Source organism: Equus caballus, chromosome 2 (genome assembly GCF_041296265.1).
Source record: "Equus caballus isolate H_3958 breed thoroughbred chromosome 2, TB-T2T, whole genome shotgun sequence".
Lineage (NCBI taxonomy): Eukaryota > Metazoa > Chordata > Mammalia > Perissodactyla > Equidae > Equus > Equus caballus.
Genome location: NC_091685.1, coordinates 4,635,163 through 4,652,291, shown reverse-complemented (window position 1 = coordinate 4,652,291; position 17,129 = coordinate 4,635,163). Strand labels below are relative to the sequence as shown.

Below are 17,129 nucleotides of genomic sequence, written 5' to 3'. Positions count from 1 at the left end.
CAGGCCATGGAAGTGGTCTCTTGACGAGGCAAGCCACTGTCCCCTTGTGAGCCACAGTGGCCTGGCTGTGAGTTGGGGACCCTCTCGCCCATTGGCAGGGCCTCCGAGCTCAGGCCTCCCCCATGCTGTCCCTGAGCCCCCCGACTTCTGTTACCCTCTGGGTCAGCTGGTGACCCCGCCCCCTGGAGCTCTCCACCTCAAATCGGTCAGAAATTTCCCAATCAGAAATTCCCATTCAGCCCGCACACAGCTCCCCCCCAGCAACTAATGACTCCTAAAAATTGTCACTTCAGTCTTTCTCTCCCTAGGTGTCCCGGGAGCCTGGCAGCTGCTCCTGGCTTCCCCCGTCTCCTCTGGCACCTTCCAGCTTGCTCTCAGAACCAGAGGGTCATGGGACAGTTAAGATCTGATCTGGTCACTCCTCCGCTAGTCACCCCTAGGGGCCCCGTCAGCCCCTGAAAGCTGTCGGACTGCTGTGCGTGAGCCCAGGAGGTCTCCGGCCCATGCTCCCCTCCCCCCAGAACTTGTATCCATCCCTCCGTTCCCACATGTGACTCGAGAGCCCACCTCCCCACTTCCAGCCCCTGGGGATACCACAGCGAACCGAACCATCCCCGCTGTGGCGCTGAGTTCCAGTGCGGAGACGGCCATAGACAGGGTGGATAAATAATGTAGGTGGTAGGGTAGATGGTGACGAGAACGATTGAGAGAAATGAATTGGGAAATGAGGACAAGGAACACCTGGGGGAAGGGGGCTCTGCAACTTTAGATGTCACGTCAGGGGAGGCCTCGCTGTGAAGCTGACATCTGGACAAAGACTTGAAGGAAGTAAGGGAGGGAGCCATGCAGATATTTGGAGGAAGAGCATTCCAGGAAGCAGGAACAGCAGGTGCAAGGCCCTGGGGTGCCTGTGTGTTCTAAGAAGAGCATGGAGCCAGGGTGGCTGGAAGAGAGTGAGTGAGGGGAGGCATGGCAGGAGGTGGGCTCAGAAGGGTGAGGGGGTGGGTGGCATGGGCAAATTATCTAGGGCCTTGTAGGCCATCTCGAGGTCGTTGGCTTCTGCTCTGATGAGACAGAGCCATTCCAGGGTTCTGAGCAGAGGGGTGACATGGTCTGACCTGGCATTTGGGTTGAAAAGAGACTCCAGGGGGCAAGAGTAGAAGCAGAGGCCACTTAGGGAGACAGATGATGGGGACTCAGACCAGTGATGAGCAGTGGTGGGGGTGAGAAGTGACGGGATTCTTACATGTTGGAGGTGGAGTCAGCAGGATGTGGCTGTGAGAGAGGAGGCGAGGACGCTGGCCAGGAGATCCAGGTGGCGGCCTGGGTAACACTGGGAGGATGGAGCTGACACAGGAGGAACAGCTCTGGCAAGACAGGAGGATCTGCAGTGTATGGGCCAGTGTGCACATAGCACTTGGAGTTTTATCTCCAGCCATGTGTCAGTGCTTATGTGCCCCTGGGCCTTTGCACACGCTGGTCTCTTTGTCTGAACTGCTTTTCCTGCCCTGACAGAAGAACTCCAACTGACTTCTCAAGGGTCCCTTCTGTGAACCTGTCCCTTTGTTCCTCCCCCGACCCGCGCCCGGCCAGTCTGTCCAGCTCTCTGCTTTGTGCACATGCTGGGCCTCACACACACCTCAGAGCCTTTACCATATCATGCCCCAGAAGGGCGGGCGATGTGCCACGCTCTCTGACACTCGGCGTTTAGCATGTCCTGCAAACAGCTGCTCAACAAGAGCCTGACTCGGGACCGGCGTGAGTCCTGGCTGTGCTGTTTGCCGCCTCTGCGATCCCGAGCCGCTCACCCGCCTCCCCAGCCTCGGCCTCCGCCTCTGTCGAGCGGGTGACCCTTCCGCTGCAGTCTCGGAGGTCTCTCCGGGCTCCCGCGTTGTTCCGACCGGACGAAGACAGAGCCTGGCGCGCCCTCTGCCGGGAGACGGCCGCGCGCCCCGCCCCTCCGCCGATCGATCGCCCAGACCCCGCGGGCAGGGTGGGGGGCCTGCGGACACCCCGACGCGGCCCAGCGCAGGACGTCTGCCCCGGGGCCCCGCGCCTCTGCGGAGGAGCTCGGAGGAGGCCCGTCACCGGGCGCCCCTGGCCCAGAGCGTCCAACTCCTGGTCGCTCCCCCGCCCCTTTTCACCGGGAGGAGAGAGGAGAGGGGGACGGGGGCGGGGCGGGGGGCAGCGCGCCCAGGTGACCCGAGCCCTCGGCACGGAGAGGGACCAGATCCCTCCAGCGCGGGGCTGGGGCTGCGTGGTCCGCGCCCTGCTCAGCCGCCGACGGTTGGGGGCGATCTGGGCCGTCCCCGCCGCTCCGGCTCCGTTCCCTCGCCTGGGACCGGGCGTGAGAGCCCCTCCCCGCGCCTCGCGCCGGGCGCGTCGCGACATGGCGTGGGACCGCCCTACGGAGACTGTGCTGCGACGGCCCCCAGGGCGCGGGGGCACGGGCCGCGGAGAGCCGTTCCTACCCCGCCCGGACAGCCGGACCAGAGGGCTGCCTGGGGCCTCTCTGGGCCTCGGTCTCCTTTTCTGGGCGGGGCATTCGTCGCTTTCCTTTCTGAGCCTCCATATGGTGATGATAATAGGGTTTCCCTGGAGGGTCCCGCCCTGTTGATAATCACAGATTACCAAGCGTTTTCTCCTCTATTAGGTCCCTTCCCTGCACGAGACCTTGGAAGTGGCCTCCTTCCACCGTCAATTCACAGGGGATTCGACTCAAGCCCAGGGAGGAGCCACCAGCCCAGGTTCACCAGGGTAGCAGGCCTAGATGTGATGGGTGACTCCCAGCCCTCCTCTGACCCCTCAGCGACCTCTCACTGAGGGTCGCCTGAGCTCTGTTCCAGGGGACGCCTTCCGCCAGCTGCAGCAGGCATCCCGCCTGGATCTGAGGGCTGAGGAAGCAGGAACCGCTGCTGGAAGAAGTGTTTGTGGCAGGAGCACCAGGCAGAGGGTGTGGCCGAGCACGGCTGTGCGGTCTGGAACAAGCCCAGCTGGTGCTGGGGAGAAGGGGACAGTGACACAACAAACAGGAAAATCCCCAAACCGACTAAGTCCGGTTGCCGGATGAAAGCCCGTGGTCCCCCATCAGCAGCCAACCCTGTACAAACCACACGTTAACGTCTTCTTTTAGAGACAGTGGCGGCCATCATCGTCCCATAGTCCTCTAAGGGAATCTGACTTTTCCCATCAGACTGTCCCCGGGCCTGAAATTCCACCAGCAGAATGTCATTCTCAGGACTCAAGCATCTTCCTGGGTTAGGAGGCAGGGAATGGCTGTCAGTCTTTTCTGTCCTGCGGGGGTGTTAGCACACCCGAGCCTTTGCAGAGGGCAGCGCTGGGCGAGCAGGTCTGGGTGGAGCGCAGAGCAGGAGAAGGGGACAGAGGAACCCAGGGAGACCGTGGAAGACAGCTCTGGTCCTGCGAGGGACTATTATCCTATTGTACAGAGGAGGGAAACTGAGGCAGAGGGCAGTAACTTGATCAACACTACACTGCCGCACAGTGGAGCAGCCAGCACCCAAGTCCTGCAGTCTGCCAGGCCTCGAGGGCCCGCACGTTCACCCTGGTGCTGCCATCAGGCGGTGTCCCATGCTGGCTCGGTGCCCTAGCCTCTGGGTTGAATTCCAGCTGCTCTGCTGTTTCTAGCTGCGTGACCTTGGGCGGTTTACTTGTCTGTGTCCCCATTTGTGAAGTGGGGACAGCAGTCCCCGCCTTGTGGGCTTGCCCTTAAATGAGTTAATACCTGTGACATGTTTAGAGCAGCGCCCCATGTGCAGTCACCATCTAGTGAATGTGGGCTCTGATTCCTGAAGCTGGGACGGGCGCATGACCTTGAAGTGTCTAGAATTCTCCGGGAGCCGGACATGCCAGTTGTGGGGTCCTGGAGCCCTCCAGCAGCGTTCTGACGTCTTTTGGCAGCAGCACTGTACCCTGCTTCCTGTGGCTGGACTGTGTGGGGCCACCTGTCCACACAGCTCGGCCCCACACAGGCAAATGAGGCGATGTCAGAGCTTGGCTGGGGCCCAGCCCCGGGACCTCCCCCTTTCCCTCCCCGTCCTCCCTCACTCAGGTTCACACACGCACTCCATGCCCAGAGGGAAGGTGAGAGGGAGAGAAGGTGGGTGGGTGGGGGCAGGGCCATTGAAGTGTGGCTCCTCCAGCCCGGTGAACCGGTGCCCAGGGACTGCCGCCGGGCCCGAGGGAGCCTGCCCTCCCTTAACTCCAAGCCCCGATTTGCAGTGATCCCGGAGCGCCATCCCTCCCTGTGTGAGCAGTGCAGGTGTCCACGCCGGTCCACCGAGGCCCCTCCAGCGGTGCACGGGCCGGGCCTGGCCAGGCAGCCATGGCTGACGAGAAGACCTTCCGCATCGGCTTCATCGTGCTGGGGCTCTTCCTGCTGGCCCTCGGCACGTTCCTCATGAGCCACGACCGGCCCCAGGTCTACGGCACCTTCTACGCCATGGGCAGCATCATGGTGATAGGGGGCGTCATCTGGAGCATGTGCCAGTGCTACCCCAAGGTAGGCGGTGGCGGTAGGTTGGCTGGGGCCAGGGGCCAGGAGGGCCTGGGCTGTGTGTCAGTTCCATGTACACGCTGTGCCCCTTCCTCTAATCATCTTTCCATCCTCCCCTTGTTGCCCCATCTTTTCTTCTTTCTGCTCTCCTGAGCATCTATCCATCCATCCATCTGTCTGTCCATCATCCATCTGTCTGTCCATCATCCATCTGTCTGTCCATCCATCTTATCATAAGGACTGATCAGATGCCCCCTGGATCCGGAGCCCTGAACTAGGCACCACCAACTAGGCACCGCGAAACCAACACACGAGCCACGTGCTTGAGAGCAAAGTGAGCAAGTGCTTACCGCCTGCCGGGCACGCCTGCGTCCTGGTGCAGTCAGTCCTCGTCGCAAGCTGCTTGGGACCTCCGTAGCTCCACTTTACAGAGGGGAGCCCCGCAGCTCAGAAGGGTGTCAGGGCTGGGATGGCAGCTCAGCCGTGTGAACTTAAAACACAGCCCTCTGCCTCGGGAGGGCACCCTGCGTCCCAGAGATGCTGAGTTCTGGGTGGGGCCAGGCAACTGGCAGCGTGGGTTGGGCAGTGCTTGGTCCTTGGGAGTTTCAAGGTACTCTGAGCCTTATGAGTAACTTGGTGATGGGAAGAGCACTGGTTTGGGAGTCCTGAATTCTAGTTCCTGCTCTGTCCCAAACTCTCTGTGTGACCTTTATCTTTCTGAGCAGTTCCCTTCATCTGCGGAATGGGACCAAAGCCCCTATTTCTCCCAGTCTCACAGAGTTATTATGAAGAACACAGAAGAGATGGGATGTAGGAAGCTTTTGTAAACTGCAAAGTGTTGTATTTAGGTGAAAGGCTGCCAATCTTACCCTTTATCCTCCCAACAACCTTGTGGAATGGGCGTGTGAGGAACTGTAATCCTTCAGGGCCCAGAGAGGTTGAGTGACTTTTCTAAGGTCACACTGCTGGTCAGAGAGACCCAGGGAGACCAGGAGGGAAGCATGGATCCCAACTTGGGCTCTGTCTCCAATTGCCTGAGAGACTTTGGTCAGGCCCCTTCCTCTCTGAGCCTCAGTTTCCTCATTTGTCCACTGTGTGATTCAGGAAGATGGAGGGGAAGGGGTGCATCTCAGGACCCTGCTGGTCCTGACGTCTGCGGCTCCAGGCCCAGGCACCTCCCACCCCCCACAGCCCCCTCCCCGCCTTCCTCCTGGGTGGCTCTCCTCGAGGGTTCAGGGGAGGAGGCGAGGCTCCTGGGGCTCTGGGCTGGCTTTCCCAGCCCTGCCCCCTCTGCGGCCGCCCCAGGCTGTCAGTGGTTTGGGGCTGGGGCGGTCTGGGCTGGTTTGTAGTCATTGACTGAGTGGTTTACAGTCAACTTGCTTCTGTCTGTGCTGTGCTCCGAGCAGAGGTCACCGGGAGAAGAGGTCCTCGGGGGCCCAAGCCACCCACGTCACCTCCGCCATCGTCATCCTCCTCCCAGTGAGGAGGCTGGACCCTGGGGGATGGCAAGGGCACAGTAGGGGTGAGGAGGGGAGTGTCCTTCCTGCCCTCCCCCTTGACCGAGGTGGCTCTGGGTGGTGGGCAGAGTGATGACGGGGTGGCAGTGGGGGAGGAGGGAGTGAGAGGGGAGAGGGAGTTTTGCTGGATATTAATGAGTAACTGCTGACAGATTCGTGTGTTCATGTGCTGGGGAGCAGTGTGGTGGGACGGAGACGACACGTTTGTGTCTACCAGGCCCAGATCCGAATCCCTTCTCCCTTAGGCCCCATTTCTGTGACCTGGGCAGAGGGAGGTCCCGCCTCCCCGAACCTTGCATGGCCCAGGGGGAGGAGGCAGTGGGGTCCCGTTGGGGGGGACTTGGCATCACGCCAGGCACAGAGCCCGCTGGAAGACATTGCTCTCAGGATCTGTGTTTGTGGCAGTGGGCGGGTTCTGTATGCGTGTGCAGGTGTGCGTGCACTGGTGGGGGTGTTGGAGCGACGCACCGAGGGCCGGGGGGAAAGTGTGTGGTCAACCAGGGAGGCCCCGGCCCCCACCTGCCTCATTGGCCTGGGCCACCAGAGCCCTCAGCGGATGCTGGTGCCCATGCTCCCTCAAGGTCCTCCCCTGCCACTCAGTGCCTGACAAGTGGGAATTTTCTGGATGGAAAGAGCTATAAAGAAAAGGGATGGAATTAGCCAGTTAAGATACGGGGGTGAGGGGAGCCAATACCCAAGTGAATTAAGCCGTCCCTGTCTTCGAGGGGCTGGGGTTCTTGCGGAGAAGACAACTTTCTGCCTGATGGGGAGGGAGTGGGCTTCAGAGAGAAGATGAGCTGGGCTTTGTGGCTTAAGTAGAAGCTCACTAGGCAGAGAAGGGGAAAGACACTGCAGGTGGAAGGAACAGTATGATCCAAGAAATGAGGTGAAAGAGCAAGATAAGTGGGTCCGCGCGGCCGCTGGAAGGTGGGGAGGGTCGACGGGAGGGAGTGGACTCAGCTCCGTGGGGCCAGGGCTGCAGTCCAAGGCAGCTGGAGCTTACCCTCTAGTTGAGGGGCCCAAGGGGGACACAATCAGCTTTCAGTTCCGAAAGTCGTCAGGCTGACATCCTGGAGGAGAAGGAAGGCTCTGGGGCAGCCAGCTCAGTGAGGAGGCTGCCTCTCTGGTCCAGGTGAGAGATAGTGGTCTCCTGGACTAAGGCAGAATTTGAACCCAAGACTGTAGGAGCTCAGAGGACATCTCCGGTTCCTCAAAGGACAGAAGCTGCTGTGGCTGGGCATGGCCTGGCACCTCCATCTGGCTCGTCTCATTGAATTCTGAAGTTGACTTGTCACATCTGTGGTCGGCTGGGCTCGGCCTTGTGAGAGGAGGAGGAAGTGGGCAGCCCTCCTGGGGGGGGGGGGTCAGGGAGGCTGCCCCGTTAGCTGAGACAGGCTGGGGGAGCCGAGAGACGGGGAAGAACTGGCAGAGGAAGGACTTCCCCTGTCCTGCTTGGCCTCTGTCCACAGGTCCGCCATTCCCCCTCCTGCCTGCTCCGCAGGAGCCCAGGACCGGGCCCCTGATTGGTGGTTGATGGATCTGTCCTCTCTGGGAGACTCCCTCCCCCCCCCCTTTCTCCCTCCCTTTGGGGACCCCTCAATGCTCTGCCTAAACACAATTCTGCCTGTGCGCTCTCCTGCCAAGAACTCTTCCAGGGCTCCCATTGCTTCTGGATAAAGGCTGAACTCTTCAGTCTGATGTTCTGGGATCTTCATGGTCTGGTCTCCCTGCCCCAGCTTCAACTCTGCCTGTCTCCCTCTCTTAAAAGGACTTGTGTTCTAAGATGTGCCAGCTTTTCCTTTGCCTCCAGGCTTTTCACAATGGTGATGATGATGATGGTGATAATGACGGTGATGGTGATGATAGTGACAGTGATGATGGTGATGATATGATGATGATGTTGAAGGAGATGCTGATGGTGGTGGTAGTGGTGACGGTGATGGTGGTGAAGAGGAGGAGGAGGAGGATGGTGACTGGGCCATGAGGTAATGAGGCAGAGGAAGGGGCAGCTTCTAAGAAGCACAGAGCCAGCTCGCAAGTGCAGGGCATTCTTAGTGGGTGTGGAATGCACCCAGGCCCCTGCCTTGTTTCCAGACCTTTGGGGGAAGCTTATCCCTCACAGGAGTTCTCAGAACCCCTCCATCCATCATTCCCTTCTCCTCAGCAGGACACAGTTTTTCTTGTGCAGACAAATGTCTTTTACTCACTGCACTCTCCGGGAAGGAAAAGGGGGCTGCTGTTTATGAACCTGGTGTCATACAGTAGGGGCTCGTCAAGTACTTATTGGACAGATTTTCAGTCAAGGGGAGCCAGACTCAGGGACATCAGGCAACTTCATCTTCAGTAGCATCAAGTTGTGAGTGACTGAGCAGCTGCCGCGTGCCAGGCACCGTGAGGGGGACTCCTCGTATATGAGCTCACGGAAGCGGCACAGCGACCCCAGGAGACAGGCAGCACCAGCCCCCTATATTTGTTAATTGTCGTGAAATACACATGACATAAAGTTTACCGTCTCCACCATTTTTAAGTGGACAGTTCAGCAGCGTTAGTTATATTCAAGTTGTGGTGCAACCGTCTCCAGAACTCTTTTTGTCTTGCAAAACTGAAACTCTGTCCCCGTTCGACAAGAACTCCCCACCCCCCTCCCTCCAGTCTTCGCACCCACCCTTCTACTTTCTGTCTCTACGAATTTGGCCATTCTAGGCACCTCCTATAAGTGGAATCCTACGGAATTTGTCTTTTTGTGACTGGCTTATTTCTTCAAGGTTCATCTACGTTGTAGCATGTGGCAGAACTTCATTCCTTTTTAAGGCTGAATAATGTTCCGTTGCATGGCTGTCCCACATCTTCTCTATCCATTCATCCGTTGATGGACACTGGGCTGCTTCCGCCTGTGGTCTGTTGTGAACAGTGCTACAAATGTCTCTTCGAGGCTACCCCATTTTACAGCGGAGCCCAGAGAGGCTCTGGGAGGAGAGAGGACAGGAAGGAAGGATTCTCGCCCAGGCTCCCGGGCCCCGAAGGCAGGGCTCCTTCTGCCTCGTCCCACTGCCTCCTCTATGCCCACCTCTTCTCCGCCACTGGTGCCCAGCCCGTGATGCTGCACGTGCAGAGACCTCTTGACCCCTGAAAGTTCAGGGACAGGAGCTGGTGGGCACAACCCTGGCTATCTACCTCTCTGTCCCCTGCCACAGCCCCTGTGCCAAGAAACACTGACAATGACCTGCTCTCCACTCATTCACCAGACAGGGATGAAGTGCTGACTCTGTGCCAGGCACATTCTGGGCGCTGGTCAGGGACCCCCAGAAATGACAGGGTAGATGTGAGCTGCTCCAGGGCAGGGATGTTAGTCTCATTCACTCCCTGCTGCCCCCTAGTGCCTAGAAGAGTGCCTGGCACACAGCTGGTGCTCAATAAACGCTGGGTGAATGCAGAGCCAGGCGCAGGAGCCCAGAGATCCATGCCGCTACTGGTGCTGGGCCCTGAGCAGACCCTTCCCCTGTCAAACGGGGAGGCCCCTTGGTCGCCCTCTCTCCTGGGGTATGTGGAGAGGTTGCACCGTGCTCTGGGGGAACAGCGGCCCAGGGAGCATGTGGCAGCCACAGAGACTCGCCCCCTTTGCCCCACAGATCGCCTTTGTGCCTGCGGACGCCGACCTGCAAGGCATCCTGTCCCCAAAGGCGCCGGGCCTGGTGGGGAACGGGCTTGCCGCCGAGCTGAAGAGGTGGGTGCCGGGGCGGCGGGAGGGCGGCAGCCCCTCAGGCCACGCTCCCCTTACAGGAGGGCGGGGTCAGGGCGGGAGCCTGGGGGCAGCTGGTCCCCTTGCTCGTCTGGCTTTGCCTGCCCTCTTGTGGAGAAGCACTGTTAGAAATCACGGATTACTGAACTCGGTCGGGTGGGCACTATTATTCCCATTTTACAGGTGAGGAAACGGAGGCACAGGGACTTTGTCTTGTCTCACAGCCAATTACTGGCAGACCAGGAATCAGACAGGTTTGACCCTAAATCCCAAACAGCTGTGCCTACGACTTCTCTAGCCGACAGAGGCGTGATGGTAGCCCCGGTACAAGCCCTGGGGCCCGGCATTTCTGGCTGTGCGACTCTGTAAAATGGGGGACTGATGGGGCCTTCCTCCTAGGGTTCAGGGAGGGGCGAGTGAGGGAAGACGGGAAAGGTGCTAAGAGCAGAACCTGGTACCCATTGGTCGTCTTTAGTGAGAAGGGCTTCCTGGGCACCAGAGACCCAGTCAGGCACTTTGTGCCCATTACCCCCTTGAGGCCTCAGAGAAACCCTGTGAAGTGGGGAGTGTCAGGCCCTTTATACAGATGTGGAAACTGAGGCTCAACAAGTACAATCACAAGCCCCAAACCTCACAGGGAGTGAATGGCAAGCCAGGCTGGACCTGCCTTCATCCCTGGATGAGCCAAGGCCTGGCTTGTCCAGACATGGTGGAGGGCACTACAGCCCTGGACAGGCATGGCACCAGCCCCCCAACCCGGGGCTGTGCTCAGGGGCCAGGCTGCAGGTCCAGGGTTTGTGACTGGGCCTCTGGGACGCCCCTACTTTGCTTGGGGAAGGAGATGGTGAGCGTATTTTTGTTCCTGGCACACAAGATAACCACATGTCCCCAGGGGAATGAGACCGATAGACCCCGGGTGGACCTGGGGCCAGCCTCAGGACAGGTCACATGGGGACAGCCTCTGTGACAGAGCGGGGCTCAGGCCGCCCTGAGATGGGCTCACCCCTGTCACTCCGGGCCCTGGGCAAGGGAACCTCACTTCCAGAGGGGCTGCAGACAGCAGTACAGAAGACGATGCCTGGAGACCCAGCACCCCACCAGTGTCTGTGTCATCCTGGGCAAGCCAGCTGGTCCCTGTGCCTCAGTTTCCTCCCAGTATCTCCCAGAGTTATGGCGAGGGTTAGATGAGCCACTGACACGGCCAGAGGCAAGGAGTGTCCAACAGCTGGCGGTCACTGCCGATATGTCCTCCTCTGAAAAACGGGACCCTTGGGGCTAGCGCTGGAGACACGAATGAAAGGAGCCCTGGGCTGAGAGTGGGAGCTGCGCCCTCCACTCCCCTGTTGGGCCTCAGCCTCCTCATCCAGGGACAGGGTACAGCAACCACCCCCAAAGGCTTTTTGAGATCGGGGGGACCAGGTGGCCAGAGTGGCCAGGCCAGGGACAGCACTGATGTCTGTTGAGTGAGTCTTTGCCTACTGCCTGTGTTTCTCCTGCTGTCTGCCTGCCCCCAGTGCCCAGCCTCCCTACACCCGGCTGTGGGAGGAAGCCGCCTACGACCAGAGCCTGCCTGACTTCAGCCACATCCAGATGAAGATCATGGGCTGCAGTGAAGACCCCCGCCCCCTGCTGGCCCCCAAGCAAGGACAGCCACAGCTGGGGGCCAGTGATGCAGGAGAAGGTGGCCCTCGTGACACTCAGGCCTGGATGGACGCCGCTGTGGTCATCCACAGGGGCTCGGATGAGGATGGGGGAGAAAGAAGCCCAACTCAGAGCAGGCCCGGGTGAGTGCGCACAGCGCAGGGGTGGGGATGCCGCCCGCTTCCACGGTGGGGGCGCGGGGGCCACTGAGGGGTGGGTGGGGCCATCTGGGAGTAGAGAGGGCAGTGGGCATGGGGGCACCCTGAGAGGCAACAGGGGCAGCAGACGCGTGAGCATGGGCTCGGTCAGACGGTCAGACAGGCCCGCGAGCGTATTGCCCTCCTGAGCCAGGTCCCTGCTTGGGAATAATCACTCCAGCTGGAGGGTGCTCTTGGGACTGGAGAGTGCATTGAGCGCCGACGCACCATCTGCCCACACTCTCTGAATGGTTGGGGCGGGGTGGGGGGTGGGGGCGGTGCGCAGGACCTGAGTTCAAATCCCGACTCTGCTGCTGATGTGCTCTGTGACCCTGGGCAGGCTATTCCCCAATCCACGCTGTCCCCTGCTGTTCCTCATTCATCCGTTTCTTCACCCCTCCTACCAACATTTCTGAGCACCTATTCCCTGCCAGGCCTTGACGCCCCCCACCCTCCAGGAGCTCCTAGTCCAGTGGGGGAGGCGGACAAGGGGCAGAAATGAAACCCGGGTGTGAAGGCCCAGTGGAGACCCCTGAGTGGGGAAGTGGAGGAGCTGCCTGGTTTGGCTCCTAGCATGTGCCCATTTCTTGAGTACCTACTCTGTGCGAGGCCCTGTGCAAAGCAACCTGCACACCTTGTCCTCAGAGATGACCGCAGGTGTGAGTGCTGTCCCCCTACGGTGCAGGGGAGGACAAAGAGGTCCAGACAGGCGACCTCACCTGCCCCGGGCCCTGTAGATTTGGACTCAGGCAGTCTGGCACCGAGTTTCCCTCACTCTCTTGGTCTTTGCCCCGCAGCCCCCCGGCCTGTCCGCAGGGCTCTGCACCCTTGGCTTCCTTCCCAGATGACCTGGACACGGGCTCCAGTGAGGGTGGCAGCCCCCGCCCATCTCCACCTGAGGGGGAGCAGCCGCCGGCCTGCAGGTGCCGGCTGGACCCCTTCCACGACTTTGCCCTCATCGACGCCCCCACGTCGGAGGACAGGCCGCCAGAGGGGCAGTGGCGGGAGGCAGCCCTGTCCAGCTCCTGGCAGCGGTCCCCGAGGACAGAGGAGGAGGAGGAAGAGGAGGCTTCGGACACAGGTGCAGAGGAGCCAGAGCGGGAAGAGGAAGATTTGTACTATGGGCTGCCCGACGGCCCTGGGGACCCCCTCCCAGATAAGGAAGTGGGCTTTGAGCCCGACGCCCAGGGCTGAGATGGAACTGCTCCCTGGTTCTAGCCTGGCACCCTGCTAACCTCAGTGTGACCTCACGGGGCCTCAATTTCCCTGTCTGTAAAGTGGGGTTACGCGGAGGTTCAGAGGAGATGATGGACCCAAGAGCATTTTGAGAACTGCACAGGGAGGGGCTGATGACTGTCCATGGACCGTGCTGTTCCAACTGTTCACGTGCTTTGCTAAAGCTTTGAAGGTAAAATAACGATTTGTGGAGAAGATTTGCAGCAGCCAGGGCCCTCAAGAGCCTTTTCTGCCTCCCCCCAAACTGAGCTCTGAACAGGAACCCTCCTTGGTGCTATCCCTCGGGTCCCTGGTCCTCCGTGAAGGCCTCTTGGGCTTTCTGTTCCTGTTGAGTCTTTTAGTCCACCTGGTAGATGGTGTGATCCGGCTTCATGCAGAGCTAACCATGTCTCCCCTGCCCGCAGCCCCATTCCTCTGGGGTCCAGACCATCCATGACTGACCTCCAGACTTCCTCCCTGGTCAGCTCCATGCCACATGCATTGCTCCTCCAATTCCGCAGCCATGCCCCAGGACACACATTCGCTCTGCTGCCCCGTGCCCTTTCCAGGCTGCCTGCCCCCACCCCACCGTCAGCACACCCTTTGCTCCCTTGTCTGCCTGGCAAATGTATGCTTATCCTTCAAACCCCTGCACAGATGTCCCCCTCTGAGAGCTTTCCTGACGTCACTGCCTCCAGGAACGGTTGGTCCTGGCTCCTCGGCGCCGCCCCTGGGTCCTGCACGTTTATCGCTGGAGCGTGACTGTCTGCTCAAGGCTCACTCCTGTGCCCTGCTCCCCTCGGTGTCTCCTGCGCCCAGTCGGGGGTCAATGAGGGTGTACGGAGCTGCCAGAACCCAGGACACGTTTGCAGATGACATCCCCCTCCCCCACACTCCTAACTCAGGCTACCAGCCCCTTTTCTCTCTGGCGTTCAAACCTCCAAGTGGCCTGTGGAGCAGTCTCAAAGCCGAGCAAAGAGCCCCAGAGTACCCCCCTGCAGAATCCATCTGCATCGATTGGGATTGAGTGGGACATTAAGCTTCCTGGCTTAACTCGGTTCAATTCGGGGCATTTACTGAGCATCTGCTATGCACGAGACACAAGCTGGGACCTTAGAGGGAGCGAGACATGAACGGGTCGTGGTTACTGCCCTCACAGCTGAGGATCTGGGGAGTGAGGTTTCTTGCAAGTTGGGGACAGAGTGCAGAGCAGGAGCTGAGATGTTAAAAACTGACATACTGGAGGCAGCAGAGTGACAACCACACAGCCATCTGGGGCCACTAAGTGCAGGGCAAATGGCTCAGTCTGCTCTGGCCGCCCCTGACGATGATGCTGTATCACGGTATCACAGAGTGAGGCTTTTGATGCTGACCTCTGCAGAGCTGCTCTGTGCCCCAGCACGGGGACAGAGGCAGCTTCAGAGACAGGGCAGTGGCACTACCTCAAACCAGGGCCACGCACTCAGAGCCTGTTCCCTGGGCCACCTGGGAGCAGGAGACCGTCACCCAGGCTGGGCCTCTGGGTTGGGGTTGGGGGTCCCGGCCAAGGGAAAACGGTGCCCCCCTTGCTGGGTCAGGAGGGTGCACCCCCGGAACACACGCCTTCTTCTGTCTGGGCCATCGCTACCTCCAGTGTGACAGCCTCTGTAGTGAAAGGTGCCATCGGGCACACACCCTGTGCTGTAGCCACATTCCTGTCATGGTCCGAGTCCTCAGGCAGGGCGAATGGAGTGTGCCCCTGTGCTGGTTACTCAGGCTGGGCCGTGGGGACCTGCGGCAGAAAGAGCTCCAACACCAACGTTGGAATAAAAAAGCGTTCAGTGTCAGGGGCGTCTCCTCACTCAGCGGCAGGGTCTTCTATGTAAAACCGCAGTCCGCTCTGGACAGGGTGCACGGGCATTGCGCCGCGGCCCGGGGCCCCCTCTGGAAAGCGAACATGGATCTCAGTGGCCTGGCTGTGTGGCACGGCGGTGCAGTGAGGAATCTCAGAGTGGCCCCATGTCCCTAGTCACAACTATGGGGCCTTCCCCAGATCTTAGGAGAGAACCAAGGCCTCTGGCCGCCGGGCCACCTGCAGAGAGGTGCTAACCTACCCTAGGAGGTTGCACGGAGGGCTCGGGGCCACCAGGAGATGGTGAGATGCGGGCTTTGGCTCCAGTCCTGGCTCCCCCGCCACCTTGCTGCGTGGGAGGGAGACCACACGCCCAGTCTGCCCGGCACAGTTTACGCCCGCCGTCCCCGCTTCGGTATTAGGAGTGTGTCCTTTCACCCCAAAGCTTGCCCATTTGGACCATAAACTTGCCTTGCCAACTTTCAGTCTCCTCTAAGAACATGGCCTCTGATTAACGGGGAGGGGCGTGCGGTCTTCCTGCAGGTCCCCAGGGGCGGGTGGGGTGTGAAGGGGCCGGAGGCATAGCCTTGGCAAACCCCGGGACTCCAGCTCTCAGCCTCAGGCTCCGGATCTGTGTCCCATGGCAGAAATTCCTGCTCTTTCCACCCTCCTGTCAGTCACAGGGACTTTGGAAGTTTCCACTCTCTGGGGAGGAAAAGGCCCTGGAGGGACGCCCCCTGCCCTTAGCTGGGAGAGTGGTTCTGGGGATGGGGGCTGGGCCTCTGCCCACTGCTGGCCGTGACTCTGGGCATGTCCGGCCTCCGTGGACGTCTGTCCCCGTTCTCCATACAGTTAGGTGGAGGTGGACAAGGTGCCACTTCTACTCCCAGGCCTGAGCCCTGTGCCAGGCGCCCTCACACCTCTTACCCCATCTGGTCCTCACGACAGCCCCTGGGCCAGATCTGTTGACCCCACATGGCAACTGTTTGTTCGAAATCCCAGACTCTGGGTTTGCACTCCTGGATCTGTGACCTTGGACAAGTCAAGGGTACAGAACGTCTATGGCGTGCCGGATGCTGAGGGGCAGGTACGCTGACAGCAAGCCACGGGGAGCTAAGGCACATAGAGAATACCTCCTGCGGGATGGGGAGGAGGGTGCAGCAAGCTGAGCGAATGTGGCGGCCTCCCGGGAGCACGGAGAGGAGCAGGATTGCTAAGGCCTGGTCAGACGAGGCAGCAAACCCAGTGACTGGGCATCCGCTCAGCCTTGGGTGCTTCCCATGTGTGTGCTCCCGAAGTTCATCCTCCCGCCACCCCTGAGAGCTGGGCACTCCCGGGGGTGGAGCTGGGGTTCAAATGCAGACCCTTCTCCCCTGTGCTCCCTCCACCAGGCCACCTGGTGCGCACATCTACTAAGACTCGGCCACGCACCCGCTGTGCTGCGCTCACCTCGTCTCCCTCGGTCCTCGAAACCTGCAAGGCTGCTGTGTTGTCTCTGTTTTACAGATGAGGAAACTGAAGCTGAGAGGGTTTGAATAATTTACCCATCCTCCCTGAGAAGGGCCGAATGGAGGAGGGGTGGTGTTGCCACAGGGCCTTCTGTTCCCAGCAGGAATGGTCCAGTGGTCCCAGGTCATTCCGGCCCCAGTGAGGACGGGAGAAAGACACCTATGAACAAGTCAGGCAGCGAGGCCCACTGAGCACCTCCTGTGCCTTTTTCCACGCTAGTGCTGAGGGCAGGCACGCCCTGCTGCCACACCTTCTGTGGCTCCCGTGGCCCACAGGATGAGACCAGATTCCTCAGCGTGGCGTTGAACCCTCTCTGATCTGGCTTCAACCGCCCTGTCTGGCTGATTTGTCCAGCACTTCCTCCAGGGCTCAGCCGCTGGAGACCCGACCCTTCAGGCATCCTGCCTGTGCTTAGCTGCTCCCTCTGCCTGAGCCCTTCGGCCCTGCTCTATCATCCCTCAGGGCCTGGCTCAGATCAGCTGCTCCCTCTGCCTGAGCCCTTCGGCCCTGCTCTATCATCTCTCAAGGCCTGGCTCAGATCAGCTGCTCCCTTTGCCTGAGCCCTTCGGCCCTGCTCTATCATCCCTCAGGGTCTGGCTCAGATTCCTCCAATGGCCTGGAGTCTGAGCTGGCCCTACTCTCCCCTCCAGGGCAGAACCATCCTCCCTCCACCCTCCCCCCTGCATCCTTCCCAAATAGTGAGCCCCACACTTCTCACATGACTAGCTCTGCACGTGCCAGTTGCCCCACCTGGACCGGGAGGTCCTTCGAGGACGGGCCTCTTCCCACCCATGTTTCTATCCCCGGGACTTAGCAAAAGCAAGTGGCAGCAGTGCTGGTGGAATAGGATGGAATTGGCCCGAATTGAACTGCGCAGGCGCCCACTCTGCTGGCTCCCTGGCCCAGGCGCACAGACAGCACAGAGCAGGGATGAGGAGCTCTGGCTTTGGCGTAACCAGCCCTG

At 60.1% G+C, this 17,129-nt stretch overlaps 1 protein-coding gene across 2 annotated transcripts; it reads left to right on the top strand.

Annotated features, from left to right (window-relative positions):
* The first annotated feature begins 2,228 nt into the window (after positions 1–2,228).
* On the top strand, positions 2,229–15,412 carry BSND (barttin CLCNK type accessory subunit beta). 2 transcript variants are annotated; one of them, XM_023629202.2, is made up of 6 exons: positions 2,229–2,575; positions 2,654–3,257; positions 4,243–4,522; positions 9,663–9,757; positions 11,287–11,556; positions 12,408–15,136. In XM_023629202.2, the coding sequence occupies exons 3-6, from the start codon at positions 4,346–4,348 to the stop codon at positions 12,802–12,804; spliced, it is 939 nt and encodes a 312-aa protein (XP_023484970.1). In that variant the 5' UTR covers positions 2,229–2,575; positions 2,654–3,257; positions 4,243–4,345; the 3' UTR covers positions 12,805–15,136. The 2 variants fall into 2 exon arrangements, with proteins under 2 accessions (XP_023484970.1, XP_005607080.1); XM_005607023.4 differs by having other exon boundaries at positions 2,286–2,575; positions 2,654–4,104; positions 12,408–15,412.
* Positions 15,413–17,129: the final 1,717 nt, after the last annotated feature.